The sequence below is a fragment of the Lepidochelys kempii genome, chromosome 7 (genome assembly GCF_965140265.1).
Source record: "Lepidochelys kempii isolate rLepKem1 chromosome 7, rLepKem1.hap2, whole genome shotgun sequence".
NCBI lineage: Eukaryota > Metazoa > Chordata > Testudines > Cheloniidae > Lepidochelys > Lepidochelys kempii.
Window position 1 is genome coordinate 26,737,301 of NC_133262.1, and position 14,095 is coordinate 26,751,395.

Sequence of the window (14,095 nt, forward strand, 5' to 3'; positions counted from 1 at the left end):
CTCTCCAAGGGATCTGTTTTCTTTATCTGCCACTAATGAAACAAAATACAAGTTAATAAGTAAAAAGTATATTATGACAGGGACTAAGGGGGTGGTTTTCAAAGGCACACAGGGGAATTGTATGCCTAGCCCTAATGGAAAGTCCGTGGGAGTTCACTAGGTACTCTGCTCCCATATGTGCCTTTAAAATTGCACCTAATTTTTTTTCTTAATTATTTTTTTTTAGACAAAAGTTCCATTTGTATATTTTAGGCAGCTGGAAAATAAAAGAATTATTCAGTGTTGCCAATATGAAAAACATAGATATTAAATGGGGAGAGGGGACATAGTGGGAAATGAGGGAGGAAAAGATTGCTCTAAGAGAAATGCGGGAGGCAAGGGGAGGATGGAAAGAGAACTGCATTTTGATGACTCTCTCTTCTACATTTCTTGCATTCTGAACTTCCAAATCAAATGCAACTTCTCTGTGCTCCTCTGCACAACCCTGCCATCTTTTGAATTCCTGCTCACAATCTCAAGTTCACTCCACTCCCCTTCTTATCCTCATGTCCTCTCTACATGGGCACTCAGCCTCCCCTCAACATCTCATGGTGGGCAAGAGGGTATGAGCAGGGTGGTGCAGAGGGTGCAAGAATCCCCCAGCTGTGAAGGAAAGAGGATGATGTGGAGGAGAGTGATTAGATTGGTGGGACTGGGGGCATATGGATATGCTGGAGGCAGAGGAAGCCAGTGCTTTGATGCCAAGCCATTGGTGTTTCAAGAACCTTCTTTTGTCTCTTGCTGGTAATAGCTCACCTTACCTGATCACTCTCCTTACAGTGTGTATGGTAACACCCATTGTTTCATGTTTTCTGTGTATATAAAATCTCCCCACTTTATTTTCCACTGCATGCATCTGATGAAGTGAGCTGTAGCTCATGATAGCTTATGCTCAAATAAATTTGTTAGTCTCTAAGGTGCCACAAGTACTCCTTTTCTTTTTGCGGATACAGACTAACACGGCTGCTACTCTGAAAAGAGCCTTCTTGACATTGCTGTCTTTGCTCCCCAATAAGTCTATGCTGTTTAGAACCCTTGATGCACTTATGGCTTGGCACAGAGGTATTCAGCTTCCCCGGCATTGCTATTTCATATTATTGTTTATTTTTTCGGAAAATAGCTTACACTAAAGAGAGTTGTTGTTTGAAAACAGTTTTTAAATAGTTTAGCTTTTAAATAGAATAGTTTATAAATGGTGCCCTCACCGATTATATAATAATATGTAATCTGCGTGGACCAAATTCTGCTTTTAGCTCCAGAAATATAATTCCAGAGTAATCCCAATGAAGTCAATAGAGACTCTGGATTCATACCTCTGTAACTGAATGTACAGTTTTTACATTGATGCAGGCAATTGACACATTTTCTATTTAAAATACAGATAATGTTCCGTTGTTTATTTTCTAAAGATGCATGTGCATCCATAATGGATTAACGGCATGTTTTAACATACAGTGTTTTTTTCTTTAGGGTGACAGAGAGAAGCTGTTTCAAACAGGATCTCTCATCACTGTCTATCTCAAGCCACCTCCTACTGAACTTAAGGTTGAATACTCAGGGTCATGAGGGAAAGAAAACAATAATTAAAGGGGAAAAGTTGATTGAGCTGTTTTTTTTCTTCCTCGGTATGATTAGCACATGAGAAGTGGGCTGTGTACTCTGTATATATCATTAGTTCAAACATTTCTGACTTGAATTATTTTAATGGCTACATTTTAAATTGCATTTTTGTATTTTATGCAGAATGGCGCAAGTAATCAAGACTGTAAAGGTTCTTGTTAGAGAATCTTGTTTCTATAAATCTTAATGTTGGCATTTTATTTATGTGACAATTGTACTGTCTGCAGCTTCCACCCCTAAAAATTGTCATGGGTTCTGTTATTAAAGCTGAGAAAATTATTGATAAACTAACACAGTCAGGGAATAAAATAGAAGCATTTACGAAGTTCCCTTTTAAACTGACTGTCAAACGTAGCAATGCAATGTATTACGGTTGTAGGTTTCTGTGAGACTCCTTATGAAGGTTAACGGCAAGGCAGCACTCAAAAGAGAGCATTTATCTTAGTGGTCATCCTTCAGTGTTTTAGTCTACAGAGAATTTTTTTCAGAGTGGTTAAAACCATTTTTTGTGTGTTTTATTAGCTGTATCTTGAATACCTCCTACAAGGTGAATGACAGTTTAGGGTTATTAAATCTGTTCTTAGTACATTCTTTTATCCATTGTTAATCTTGACTAAATATATGTTAGTGAACAACCCTTTTCCCTCAGTTGTTGCCCGTATTTGTTAAAGAAATTATTCCTTTTGACATTTGTTTAGGCTGCAGTTTGATAAAATACTGTGTACAGTATACTTTTTCAGTTTGGCATTCAGCAGACTATTTCATGGATTTATTTCTCTTTGCATTATCTTATCTTCCTTTTAGCATGCTTGGGCTTCCTTTTTATATTAAGTAATTTTTTTTTTCAGTCCAAGACAGCCTGTTTCACAAACTTATAGTATATGCCTCTATTTGTTGTTTAGAGATCATCTAGGGGTTGTGTTTTGCGAGTTTTATGCTCACACTTAAATATGTGCAGCTTTACATATCTTATACTTTCTGAAGTCCCATAGCCAATATTTTTGTGTAAATAAAAATGGTTAACATACTTTAAAGCTACTCCCAGTGACTTCAGTGGGAGTTTTGCATTAATACGGACTACAGGTTTTAGCCCTTTAGATAGTGGAGCTATTTAGTTGTTTATTGTCCCTGTGAGCAAGATACTTAAGCACATGCATAACATTAAACACATAAGTAATTCTGATTAAAAATGTTGCTGAACTGGATCCTTGTTTATTAGTTCTAGAAATGGGCCACAAACTTGCTCCCAGAGACATCAAATTAAGGGCTCGATTCTGCCACCCTCACTCACATTGAGTAGTAACTTAGCAACAAGAAGTCCCAATGAAATCTGTGGGACTGCTTGCTGAGTAAGGTCAGACATTAGTAAGAGTAGCAGAATCTGGGCCTAAGTAAACTGGGCATAGTCAGATGTTTTCATAAGGTAACACCAAAATTATTGCCTGATTTTGCTATTAAGGTAATTTACTGAGGGTCTGTCACCTAAAAAGGGCACATGAATGCTGTATATGAGAGAGTTAAATACTCTGAATTAACCAAACCTGTGGATCCAATGGACTATCCACAAACCCTCCGTATGTTACTGTTGATACCGAAGCACAACATTGTTTCTGTACAGGTTGAGATTAAGCCAACTGTCCCTCGTCCAAACAGTATCATCTGTCTGAAGATGTTTTTAAAATAGCAGTGTACTAATTAGCATTGGGTGTTAATGTTTTGATAATTTTACTGAATGGAAGAATGTCATCACACACACACTCCCACAATTTGCACCCTTGGGATCCAACAATATTTTGAGAACATCAGAAATGAGTTGCATTCATCCAAACCAGTTATTAGAGTTGCACCTCATATGCTAGTTGTGAATTTGGCCAATATCTGTAAACTGCTTTGGGAACATTTGGAAAGTAAACTGATATATTAATATAAGATACTATGAACATTAATAAAGTTAATAAATGTTGTGCTTCATTGTTGATGTTAAACCTTTAAGTAACATTTAAGTAATCATGTACTGCTTATGATTTTTCTCTATAGCCCAAAATGCATGTCCTCTGAATGTAGTTTGTGACCATAATCAGAAATATATAACTGGAGTGAATGTATTGCCAAATGCTACACAAACTTTTACTTAAGCAGACTTCAGACATGAGAGGTAGCAATCCTATTCGTCTGTGCATATTAGATAACCGTCAAGATGAATTATTCACTTTATGTATTATCTTTAAATCAATAGTAATCTATATTCAAGCTGAGCAGAGAGTAGTGGTTAGATATATATTTTATTGAATTTCAGTAAGGAGTCAACACATCTCAGAAGCTTTGCAGGTTCAAACATGTAGTGTCCGAATATATCTGAACTTTTTTGGATCTGTAAAGTAGGAGTGGAAACAAGACTGATACATGAGATTTCAGAATCTGCTGCCAACCATGCTGGAAATAAAACAAGTTTTGCAATGCTCGGAGTATTCTAGTACTTCCATTTCTAATCCAAGATGGAACCAGAGCACAGAGGAGCCCAAAAATTAAAAGTAAACTTTTTGAACCTCAAAAGATTTAGCTTAGGCTTTCAGTAAAGGTTCAGCTTGATTTTAGTATCCAAGTCAGTTCATCCATTGCTAATAAATTTTTTTGATCTGTTACACAAAAAAGGCAGGTTGTACAAATTTTTAAAGTACTGTGCCTTTGTGTAAAATCCATTGTATTATCATTTTAATAACTGATACATTTCTCTGGGTGGAGCACTGCATACTGCCATTTCTGAGGAATGAACTTTATGCTCTAATAAGTCATTTCCCTTTCTAATTACTCTGACCATAATTTGCATAAAAACGTGCGTATCCTAAAGACTTACCTTGTTCTTGAATGGGGTCCAAAATGTTTCAAATAGCTCATGAATATGTGACAAAAAATGAACTGTAGATGCACAGATAGGAAATTAGTTTTAAGCATGTAAACTACCGCCTCCTTCTAAGGGGCTAATTCTGCAACCCTTATACTGAGTAGTATTTACTCAAGTAAGTAGTGTCTGAAGACACTAACTTCAGTGTTACTACTTGCTTGAATAATTACTATTCAGCATGAGCCAAGGTTGCACAATTAGGCCCTAAACTGTAATATAGAAAACAAAAATAAGTTAAAGTAGACAAACCTCCACAAAACTTCCCAAATCAACAAATGACTCTCCCCAGTGTCTCAAAATTCTCATTGTCTGATCGGCTGAGTGAATCTGTCAGGCAAGTGCAATAATGAAGAAACTGTTGCATTCACTGTCTTTTTTAGCCAGTTGGCTGGCTTGGGAGCTGATCAGCTGCAAGACTCCATAGGGCTTTGCAGTCACCAGTCAAAGCGAGTGTGCAGCCTTGGGACGTCACTACCCTCCCTCCTCACAGCCATCATGTAACTGCAATACACAACCAGATTTTGATATTTTAGCTGCATCTTCAGCAGTATTTTTCTCTAGTAGTTAACTATATTTTGCTTATTTTGTTTTTTGTTTTGTTTTTTGGAGGAATGGCAAGAATGACTTCCTTACATGGATAAAAGGGATTCAAAGTGCAATACTAATAAGAAGGAATTCTTATTAAAATTGGAAGAAAATGCTGATGGATTTAGGGACTATTTTGTTAATTTAGAGATTTTTCTAATTTGACCGTGTAAGGCTGGATTAATTTTTCTTGATGTTAGAAATATTACTCTAATATTTATGTAATAGATTAGTTTGGGGACACAGGGACAAGTTACTATTAGCAAAAAGGATTGCTGTCTGTAAATATTAATGCTGGAGAATGTTTTTAAATTCACTGCTCTAATAAATTATTTTAAAATGTATTTTTATTACTATTGTTTATTAAACACTAAGGAGACATTTTGGCTGCAATACGTGATAACATCTCTATAGAACTGTATTTTGATATTTACTACTTTTGCTGACTTGGGATGTAATTAAGAATGATAAATGATGCTAATGCTTTTAAGTTTGTGAACAGGAGACTGTATCAGACTCTATGTTGTACTCAGTGCCATTCAAACCCTAATTTTCAAATTGTATGTTCAGAGGGCATACATTGTAGGCCTCAATTTCTAGTAGTGCCAGGATAAGAATGGTACATCTCTGACTTGGGGAGATTTATATATGGAGCTTCCCATCTTTTTAGGTCACTGAATCAAATTTAGTCCATGTTGGTTAGTGAGAAAGTCATTACCATCTAATGGCTGTTTTGATAGTGAATACGAAATTAGTTGCCACTTAATTTCTTGTTCCATGGCTTTAAAATCCACCAGCAACAGTGGCAGTAGTTACCATCCTTAATAGGCATAGAAGCTGAACTGCCCAGGGCAGATTGGAAGGCCCTGGAGGTTTTTCGCCTTCCTCTGTAGCATGGGGCACGGGTCACTTGCTGGAGGATTCTCTGCTCCTTGAGGTCTTCAAACTACAATTTGAGGACTTCAATAGCACAGATATAGGTGTGAGGTCTTTTTTAGGAGTGGTGGGTGAAATTCTGTGGCCTGCATTGTGCAGGAGGTCAGACTAGATGATCATAATGGTCCCTTCTGACCTAAATATCTATGAATCTATGAATCTATGAATCTCAGAGTTCCCTTCAGAGGAGGTTTCAGGCCCATTGGCAAGGTAGTGTGGTGAATTTTTCACAGCTGCTGTCAGAGCTGCACATTTTCTATGAAACAACAGAGACCTTTAGGCTCCAAGGCTGTGGATCTGGCCTCTCCCATGAACACTCAGTTCACTTCACCTAAAATAAATTAGTAAAACCTCCAATATCCTATTTTATTAAGCTATGTCTTCCTGGAATTTAATGGAGTCTGAGTGCAGGGACTGCAGTGGCATTAGGACCACATGGCACGGGCCACAAAAAGATGGGGAGGGCTTCTAGTGTCCCTATATACGCCTGTATAAAGGTCTGTCATAGTCTGGCTCTTGTTTTTTTTTTTTAACCTCAATGATTATAGTGATATATGTCATGATAATGCATATTGTTTTGAGCTACCACTTGCTTGATAATTTAAGCAGACAAGAGAGAGTAATCAAATGTTATCTTTGGTAGAATATATAGTTCAATCTGATTAACTGAACTCTGGTTAACCAAAACTCCTGGTCAAATACAGTTGGATTGTCTACCTTGGGATTGTTACTGTGTCACTATTCAAGTCATGCATGATCTATGTCTCTTAGTCCCAATGAAAAGGCATCAGCAGAGTTTATGCTCTTTCAGCCTTTTCAGGTTGATGACCTCTTAATCAAAGTCAAAAATGTTCATGATCTTCTAACATTTAGTATAAAAATAACAGTAACAATGAGAACAATGTTAACCCTGGTTTCAGAGTAGCAGTGATGTTAGTCTGTATCTGCAAAAAGAAAAGGAGTACTTGTGGTACCTTAGAGACTAACAAATTTATTTGAGCATAAGCTTTCGTAAGCTATAGCTTACTTCATCGGATACATGCAGTGGAAAATAAAGTGGGGAGATTTTATATACACAGAGAACATGAAACAATGGGTGTTACCATACACACTGTAAGGAGAGTGATCACTTAAGATGAGCTATAACCAGCAGGAGAGTGAGGGGCGGAGGGGAACCTTTTGTAGTGATAATCAAGGTGGGCCATTTCCAGCAGTTGACAAGAATGTGTGTGGAACAATAGGTGGGGGGGAATAAACATGGGGAAATAGTTTTACTGTGTGTAATGACTCATCCACTCCCAGTCTTTATTCAAGCCTAAGTTAATTGTATCCAGTTTGCAAATTAATTCCAATTCAGCAGTCTCTCATTGGAGTCTGTTTTTGAAGTTTTTTTGTGGAAGAATTGCCACTTTTAGGTCTGTAGTCGAGTGACCAAAGAGATTGAAGTGTTCTCCGACTCGTTTTTGAATGTTATAATTCTTGACGTCTGATTTGTGTCCATTTATTCTTTTACATAGAGACTGTCCAGTTTGGCCAATGTACATGGCAGAGGGGCATTGCTGGCACATGATGGCATATATCACATTGGTAGATGTGCAGGTGAACGAGCCTCTGATAGTGTGGCTGATGTGATTAGGCCCTATGATGGTGTCCCCTGAATAGATACGTGGACACAGCTGGCAACAGGCTTTGTTGCAAGGATAGGTTCCTGGGTTAGTGTTTTTGTTGTGTGGTGTGTGGTTGCTGGTGAGTATTTGCTTCAGGTTGGGGGGCTGTCTGTAAGCAAGGACTGGCCTGTCTCCCAAGATATGTGAGAGTGATGGGTCGTCCTTCAGGATAGGTTGTAGATCCTTGATGATGCATTGGAGAGGTTTTAGTTGGGGGCTGAAGGTGATGGCTAGTGGTGTTCTGTTATTTTCTTTGTTGGGCCTGTCCTGTAGTAGGTGACTGCTGGGTACTCTTCTGGCTCTGTCAATCTGTTTCTTCACTTCAGCAGGTGGGTATTGTAGTTGAAAGAATGCTTGATAGAGATCATGTAGGTGTTTGTCTCTATCTGAGGGGTTGGAGCAAATGCGGTTGTATCGTAGAGCTTGGCCGTAGACAATGGATCGTATGGTGTGGTCTGGATGAAAGCTGGAGGCATGTAGGTAAGCATAGCGGTCAGTAGGTTTCCGGTATAGGGTGGAGTTTATGTGACCATCGCTTATTAGCACGGTAGTGTCCAGGAAGTGTATCTCTTGTGTGGACTGGTCCAGGCTGAGGTTGATGGTGGTAAAACTATTTCCCCATGTTTATTCCCCTCCCCCGCCCACTGTTCCTCACACATTCTTGTCAACTGCTGGAAATGGCCCACCTTGATTATCACTACAAAATGTTTCCCCCCTCCTTGTTACAGTGTGTATGGTAACACCCATTGTTTCATGTTCTTTGTGTATATAAAATCTCCCCACTGTATTTTCCACTGCATGCTTCCGATGAAGTGAGCTGTAGCTCACGAAAGCTTATGCTCAAATAAATTTGTTAGTCTCTAAGATGCCACAAGTACTCCTTTTCTTTTAATGTTAACCCTGTATTTTTTGTGCATGTTTTGAGAGGTTGACAGAAAATAATTGACATTGAGAGCAAGGGTATGCAGGGAGTTGGGGATCAAGATTTTTGGGGTTTTTAGATTGTAAAAAATTGTCAGTGCCTTGCAACCCCCTTAGATTGCCTTTCATACCCCTGTGTGTATGTGGGGGACATAAGCCATTGGTTATGAAACACTGCTGTAGGTCTGCATGTCTGGGTGTCCACTGAGTTGGAGGACCCAGAGTGCAGACTTGGCAACATTTTTTGGATTGCTCCCTTGATATTCAGAAGATTTTTTGTGTACCCATCTGCTTCTTAAAAGTGGGGTTGTATAGTGTTACAAATCCACACACTTCTATGGTCTCAAGTACATATGGCATTTTTGGCAGGTAGAAAAATAAAGACAAATATGAGTAAATCTAAGTGTCAGTTGTCTGAATGCTACCAGATTTACCAATACCTGTGACTGCCCTTGCTCTCTATTCAGATTTGGGGCCTCACTACCAGTTTAATTCTGGAGGAAATATAAAGATTCACTACAGCAGCTTATTTAGTTTCCTTAGCAGTTGACAAAAAAATTATCCCTTCATGTTGACCTAACATTTTCATTCTCCACATGATTCTTTGAGAGAGTCCTCTTCTTTTACAGCTGGGTAAACTCTGTATTACACTTAGTAAAATATGACAATGTAGCAACTGAAAATTTGAAATCCACCAGCTGGCAAATATATAAAGTGAAACCTACTAGAGAATATGCAACTGTATCTACATATCTTAATTTCTAACTTAACCAGATTTAAGAACCACTGGAAAATCAGCCATATGGCCATCTAGTCCGTACTCAGCCTGCGTTTGTTAGGTTTTTATTCTGACCATTCTGTGAACTTTTGCAACTGCACATCCAAACAGTGATTATATATTCTACTTCCTATTAGAAGTTCTAGGTATGGTATAACTTGATATTCATCTGATGTATCTACTTTAATAGCAACAAATAATAAAATGGCTTTGAGCCCATTAGCATTAATGTAGTAAAGCAGTGCACATTTTTATTCTAGCTGTCCTGAAAGCAAGACTAATACAGCAAAAGCCGTCTTAAAGGATTGTTCAAGATACTGACAAAAATTGGTTGCTCAATGGAAGCTAATGAAAAAAACTGACTATTTCAGAAATATTCTTTTAGTTAACAAAAACCATAGGACATTATGGCCAATTTTTGCTTGTAATTTTAGTTATGTATGGTAATAAAAATGTCTGTTATCAACTGAAGAATCAAATCATTAAGCTTAGCTAGTTTCATGTAATCACATATTTTGTGATTAATAATAATTATAAAACTAAGCTTTCTAATGTCACTTTGTACTTAAACAAAGACTGTTGGAGAAATATGGCATCCTTCTATGCATGATTTGTAAAAAATAGAATTAAAAACAAAGAAACTTTGATTATAATGAACAGGCAGAATAATAAATGAGAATTTTAAGTCTATGTATAAAATGCAATTGTTTATCTAAAATTAATCCACATCTCATACCTTTGAGAGCAGAATATATGGGTTGTTTTTCTTTGGCTCCACCAGAAATATTGTCCTCTAAATATTTACATTAATACATTAGAAACTTTGAAATAAAAGTGATATAGCTCTCTTGACATTTTTGCTGGTAAGCTTGGAGGCCATAAAAATTCCAGCCTGTTAGCTTACCTTGACTGTATGAAGTTCATGAGCCATATTCTTACAGCTATTAACAGGTGGAGTTTAGGGTTAATGTATGACTCATTTATCTGTGTTTATTTTTTCTCATGATTGATCTTACGTATTTCTGGAGGAAGACCTAAGCCATAATGTATGCTATTCTGAAAGCTTTTATATACTATGTGTTTTTTCTGAGCTGGAATATTTTGTTTCTCTCATTGCACACATTACACAAATCTAATACATTCTTCTTCTTATTTAAGAAACTAAGAGAAAGATTGCTGTCTTGACTTCAAGGATGCTTGGGAATGTAAGGGGGAGTAAGATCCTTCCACATCCCTTCATGACTCCCTGCATCTCCATTGCAGGATTATTTTAATTAATGCCATGGCTGGCAAATGCAAATGGCTCCAAAGCATGGATTAAGAGGAAGGAGGAGTGAGAGAAGGAGAGGGAGTAACCCTGAAGTCCATGTTTCATCATTTTCACTTTTTGCCAGAAATTACTCTTGTATTATGGTACTCACTGATAATTTAAAAACAGATCCTGCTTGATGCTTATAAATAATAGGAAAATATTGAGTAAATGAGAGGGAGGTCCAGAGACCTGTCATTTGTGTGGTTAAATCTCCAGGAGGCAGAGACAAAGAACTGATTGGAAAAATATATTTAATTTGTAGCATTTAAGTCTTTCTTGTTAGATATTTCTAATATGAATTTTTAGTGACAAGTTTACTTGGATTAAGCAAAGTGTGTTTTAAAACTATATGCCCAAGACTGTTTCTAACATGACAGAATTCAAAGAAACGTTTCTAAAAATTGCATTGTATAATGTACTACATGTATTCAGCTAAATGTCATGTGAAATATTTGGATGAAGAGAGAGCCCATTCTCTTAATTTGTTGGCACATAGTCTTTTCATGATTTCATGACACCTGCCACAGTTTGCAACTGGATGACTACTCAAAGTATAAATGATTTTTCAATTATCACTTACAAGAAATATTCCGATGTGTTTTCTGATTTATTTAAATGAGAAACAATAGCATTTTTTAATTTTATTTTATCAGGCAGGAAGCACTGCTTGCTGCAATCAGTGAAAAAGATGCAAACATAGCCTTGCTTGAACTGTCTGCTTCAAAGAAGAAGAAGACTCAAGAGGAAGTAATGGCTCTTAAACGAGAGAAAGACAGATTAGTACATCAGTTAAAACAACAGGTGGGAGAACATTCATTTTACTCTTCTGTTGGGGGCTGCGGCTTGGTGGTATTTTCATTTTCACTGTTTTATTCTAACCTCATATTGAAAGTCTTCAAGCCAAGTCTATCTTGTATCAGCAGCTGTGCAAGGTAGGGTAAGAATAGTGTAAATGTTGCCGTACTATTACTTAATTGATGGCTGTTTAGTATTTAGATGCATGTTTGCTTGGCTCATGTTATATGCGGCCAACACACTTTCTGTTTTCCCTCTTCCATAAAAGCTGCCACCTTCATTATCACAAAAGACATCAAAGAGCAGATGCATCGCTTCAAACCTGTTTAGATATGTGTACATTTGTAGTAAGTAGTTATTTGTTCAGAAGGTTCCATGTTTTCTGAGAGGTTATCTGGAAATCATAATTGTGATTAAAACAAACCCCAAAATTAATAAAAATACTTTTATCTTTGTTTTTATAAATACATTGTAGCAGATGAATGCTTAGTTATAGGCTCTAGAAATAAGTTTTGCTATATGAAAAACTCTGTAAATGTCATTTTATTTTCTATCTTACAAATGAGGAAAATCACCATTTGTGATACAGTATCTACGGACATCTGTAGATGTATATGTGATACAGCATACAGTATCTACGGACATCTTCACTGACTAATTTCAATAATGTGAACACACATTGTACACTGACTGCTCTCTATTTTGTCACAGCACTTGTAGGTACTATAGGCTCAATAGCAAGTAAATGAGGGAAGGATGCTCAGATAACCTAAGTAGTAACTATCTGTGTCGTGTGTCATATGAGCATGTTGTCAAACACCTTCTCTAGTAATGCTGAGCGAAGAGATGAGAAGGATGTTTTCAGATTGTGACTGGTAGATAGTGTTGTATTTGGTGTTTTCCTTTGTTTGGTAGTGTCATCATTGAGTTTTGTGATTGTTACCTGAGAAGCAGGAAAATATCACAAGGCAAAGTCATGCTAGTCCCTTCAGCCTCTCAAAGTAATCAATCAGTGGGTCATTTCACAGGTGAGCATGCCATGTTAATACTGTAGTTAGACAATGTTATGATTCTTTATTCTGAACCATACATTGCATACTGTAGATTTTCATTCACTCAGCAACAGAAAATTAAGGAAAACCCTTGCTTCTTAGCTAAGTTCCCTATAGCTCTGACCTCATGCACCTAATCATTATAGCTTTTTCCCACAGGTCTATAGAAATAGGAAACAGCCCCTGAGCATGAACATATCATCCATTTGTGATGCTGACTTCATCACAGACATTGCTGCCAAGTACCTGGGTTCCAGCCATGATGCACATATGTCTCAGGTCAGTCAGCTATTTAGGAGACATTTCAGCCAATACCATATACCCAGTAGATACATCAACATTTGTGCTTTTTCATTCTTTTCACTTATTGATCCCAGGATTTTCCATGCTGCAGCCAAGCAGCATGGATTCAAACAATGGTAGTCTTTCTTTCTTTCTTTCTTTCTTTCTTTCTTTCTTTCTTTCTTTCTTTCTTTCTTTCTTTCTTTCTTTCTTTCTTTCTTTCTTTCTTTTTGTTAGATGATATTAGATATTTCCTGTGACCACTTCAGATAAGTTCCTTCTTTCCTTCTCCTTCATCTTTCCTGACTGAAGAGTGAAACAATAGAGCACCGTACCTTTACAGTGTCCATCAAGGATATTTCTGAAATGCACTGTAGATACCTATACACCTATTGGAGTATCTCTCTTCAACTGATTTCTCTGAAGTTTGCAAAACATCCATAATTTCCTTCAGCCACAATGTAGGAACAGATGTAAGCAAGAAGAAGAGAAGCATTATTTTGGATATTTTAGATTAGAAACTTAACCAAGTACTACATGCTACTTCACTACTTACAGCTTTAATACACATAAAATTTATGACAAAATTACCTCATTTTATTGTCCTGGACATCTCAAGAAGAAAAAGAAAATACCGTGAATGTGGCTTAACTAGGCTGCAACTTTATTAAGTAAAACATCTGGGAATCCTCTGAAAATAACTTGTCCAGTGTAGGTCATCCTTCCTTCTGTAATCTGTGTGATCTGGGGGAGGGCTGATATCAGTCCTCATTGCTGGTCACCACTACCCTCTCCTCATGCAAGATTTAAGGGTATAGGGAAAGGCGGTGGTCTCCTTGCTGTATTGGACATTAGAAACCCTGACCCTGTTCCCCATCTTTTTTAGGAGATGCCTTCTCCTAATCTGCTTCCAATTCTGATTTATCAGGGGAACCAGACCCTATTGAATAATTAACTATGATGGGCATCTGCCAAGTAGTGACAACATTAATTTTACAAGTTAACCTATCCCTGTTGCCTGAGAAGAGAGGGTGGCAAAACAAAACAAAACGAAAAAAACCAAACTAACAAAAAATAAAACGAAAACACCCTGCCCAGACCAATCTGGAAGGAAATATTCCTTTCCAGAGCAGAAAGGTGATTATATGATGCCAAATAGCAAGGTTCCAAAACCCAGTCCTACTCTAGTCCCGAGTGAGGGAGCTT

At 37.3% G+C, this 14,095-nt stretch overlaps 1 protein-coding gene across 10 annotated transcripts in view; it reads left to right on the plus strand.

The window, feature by feature from the left end:
* Positions 1-14,095, plus strand: part of ERC2 (ELKS/RAB6-interacting/CAST family member 2) — an 830,030-nt gene that overhangs the window by 598,643 nt on the left and 217,292 nt on the right. For 9 of the 10 annotated variants that reach the window (XR_012159812.1, XR_012159814.1, XR_012159815.1 and 6 more), the window contains 2 exons: positions 11,414-11,561; positions 12,767-12,886. Coding sequence is in view for 1 of the 10 variants with exons in the window: in XM_073351518.1 (XP_073207619.1) it covers positions 11,414-11,561; positions 12,767-12,886 (268 nt within the window). In the remaining 9 variants the exon portion in view is untranslated. The remainder of the gene's footprint in view (positions 1-11,413; positions 11,562-12,766; positions 12,887-14,095) is intronic. The other variant, XR_012159819.1, reaches the window with a different exon arrangement.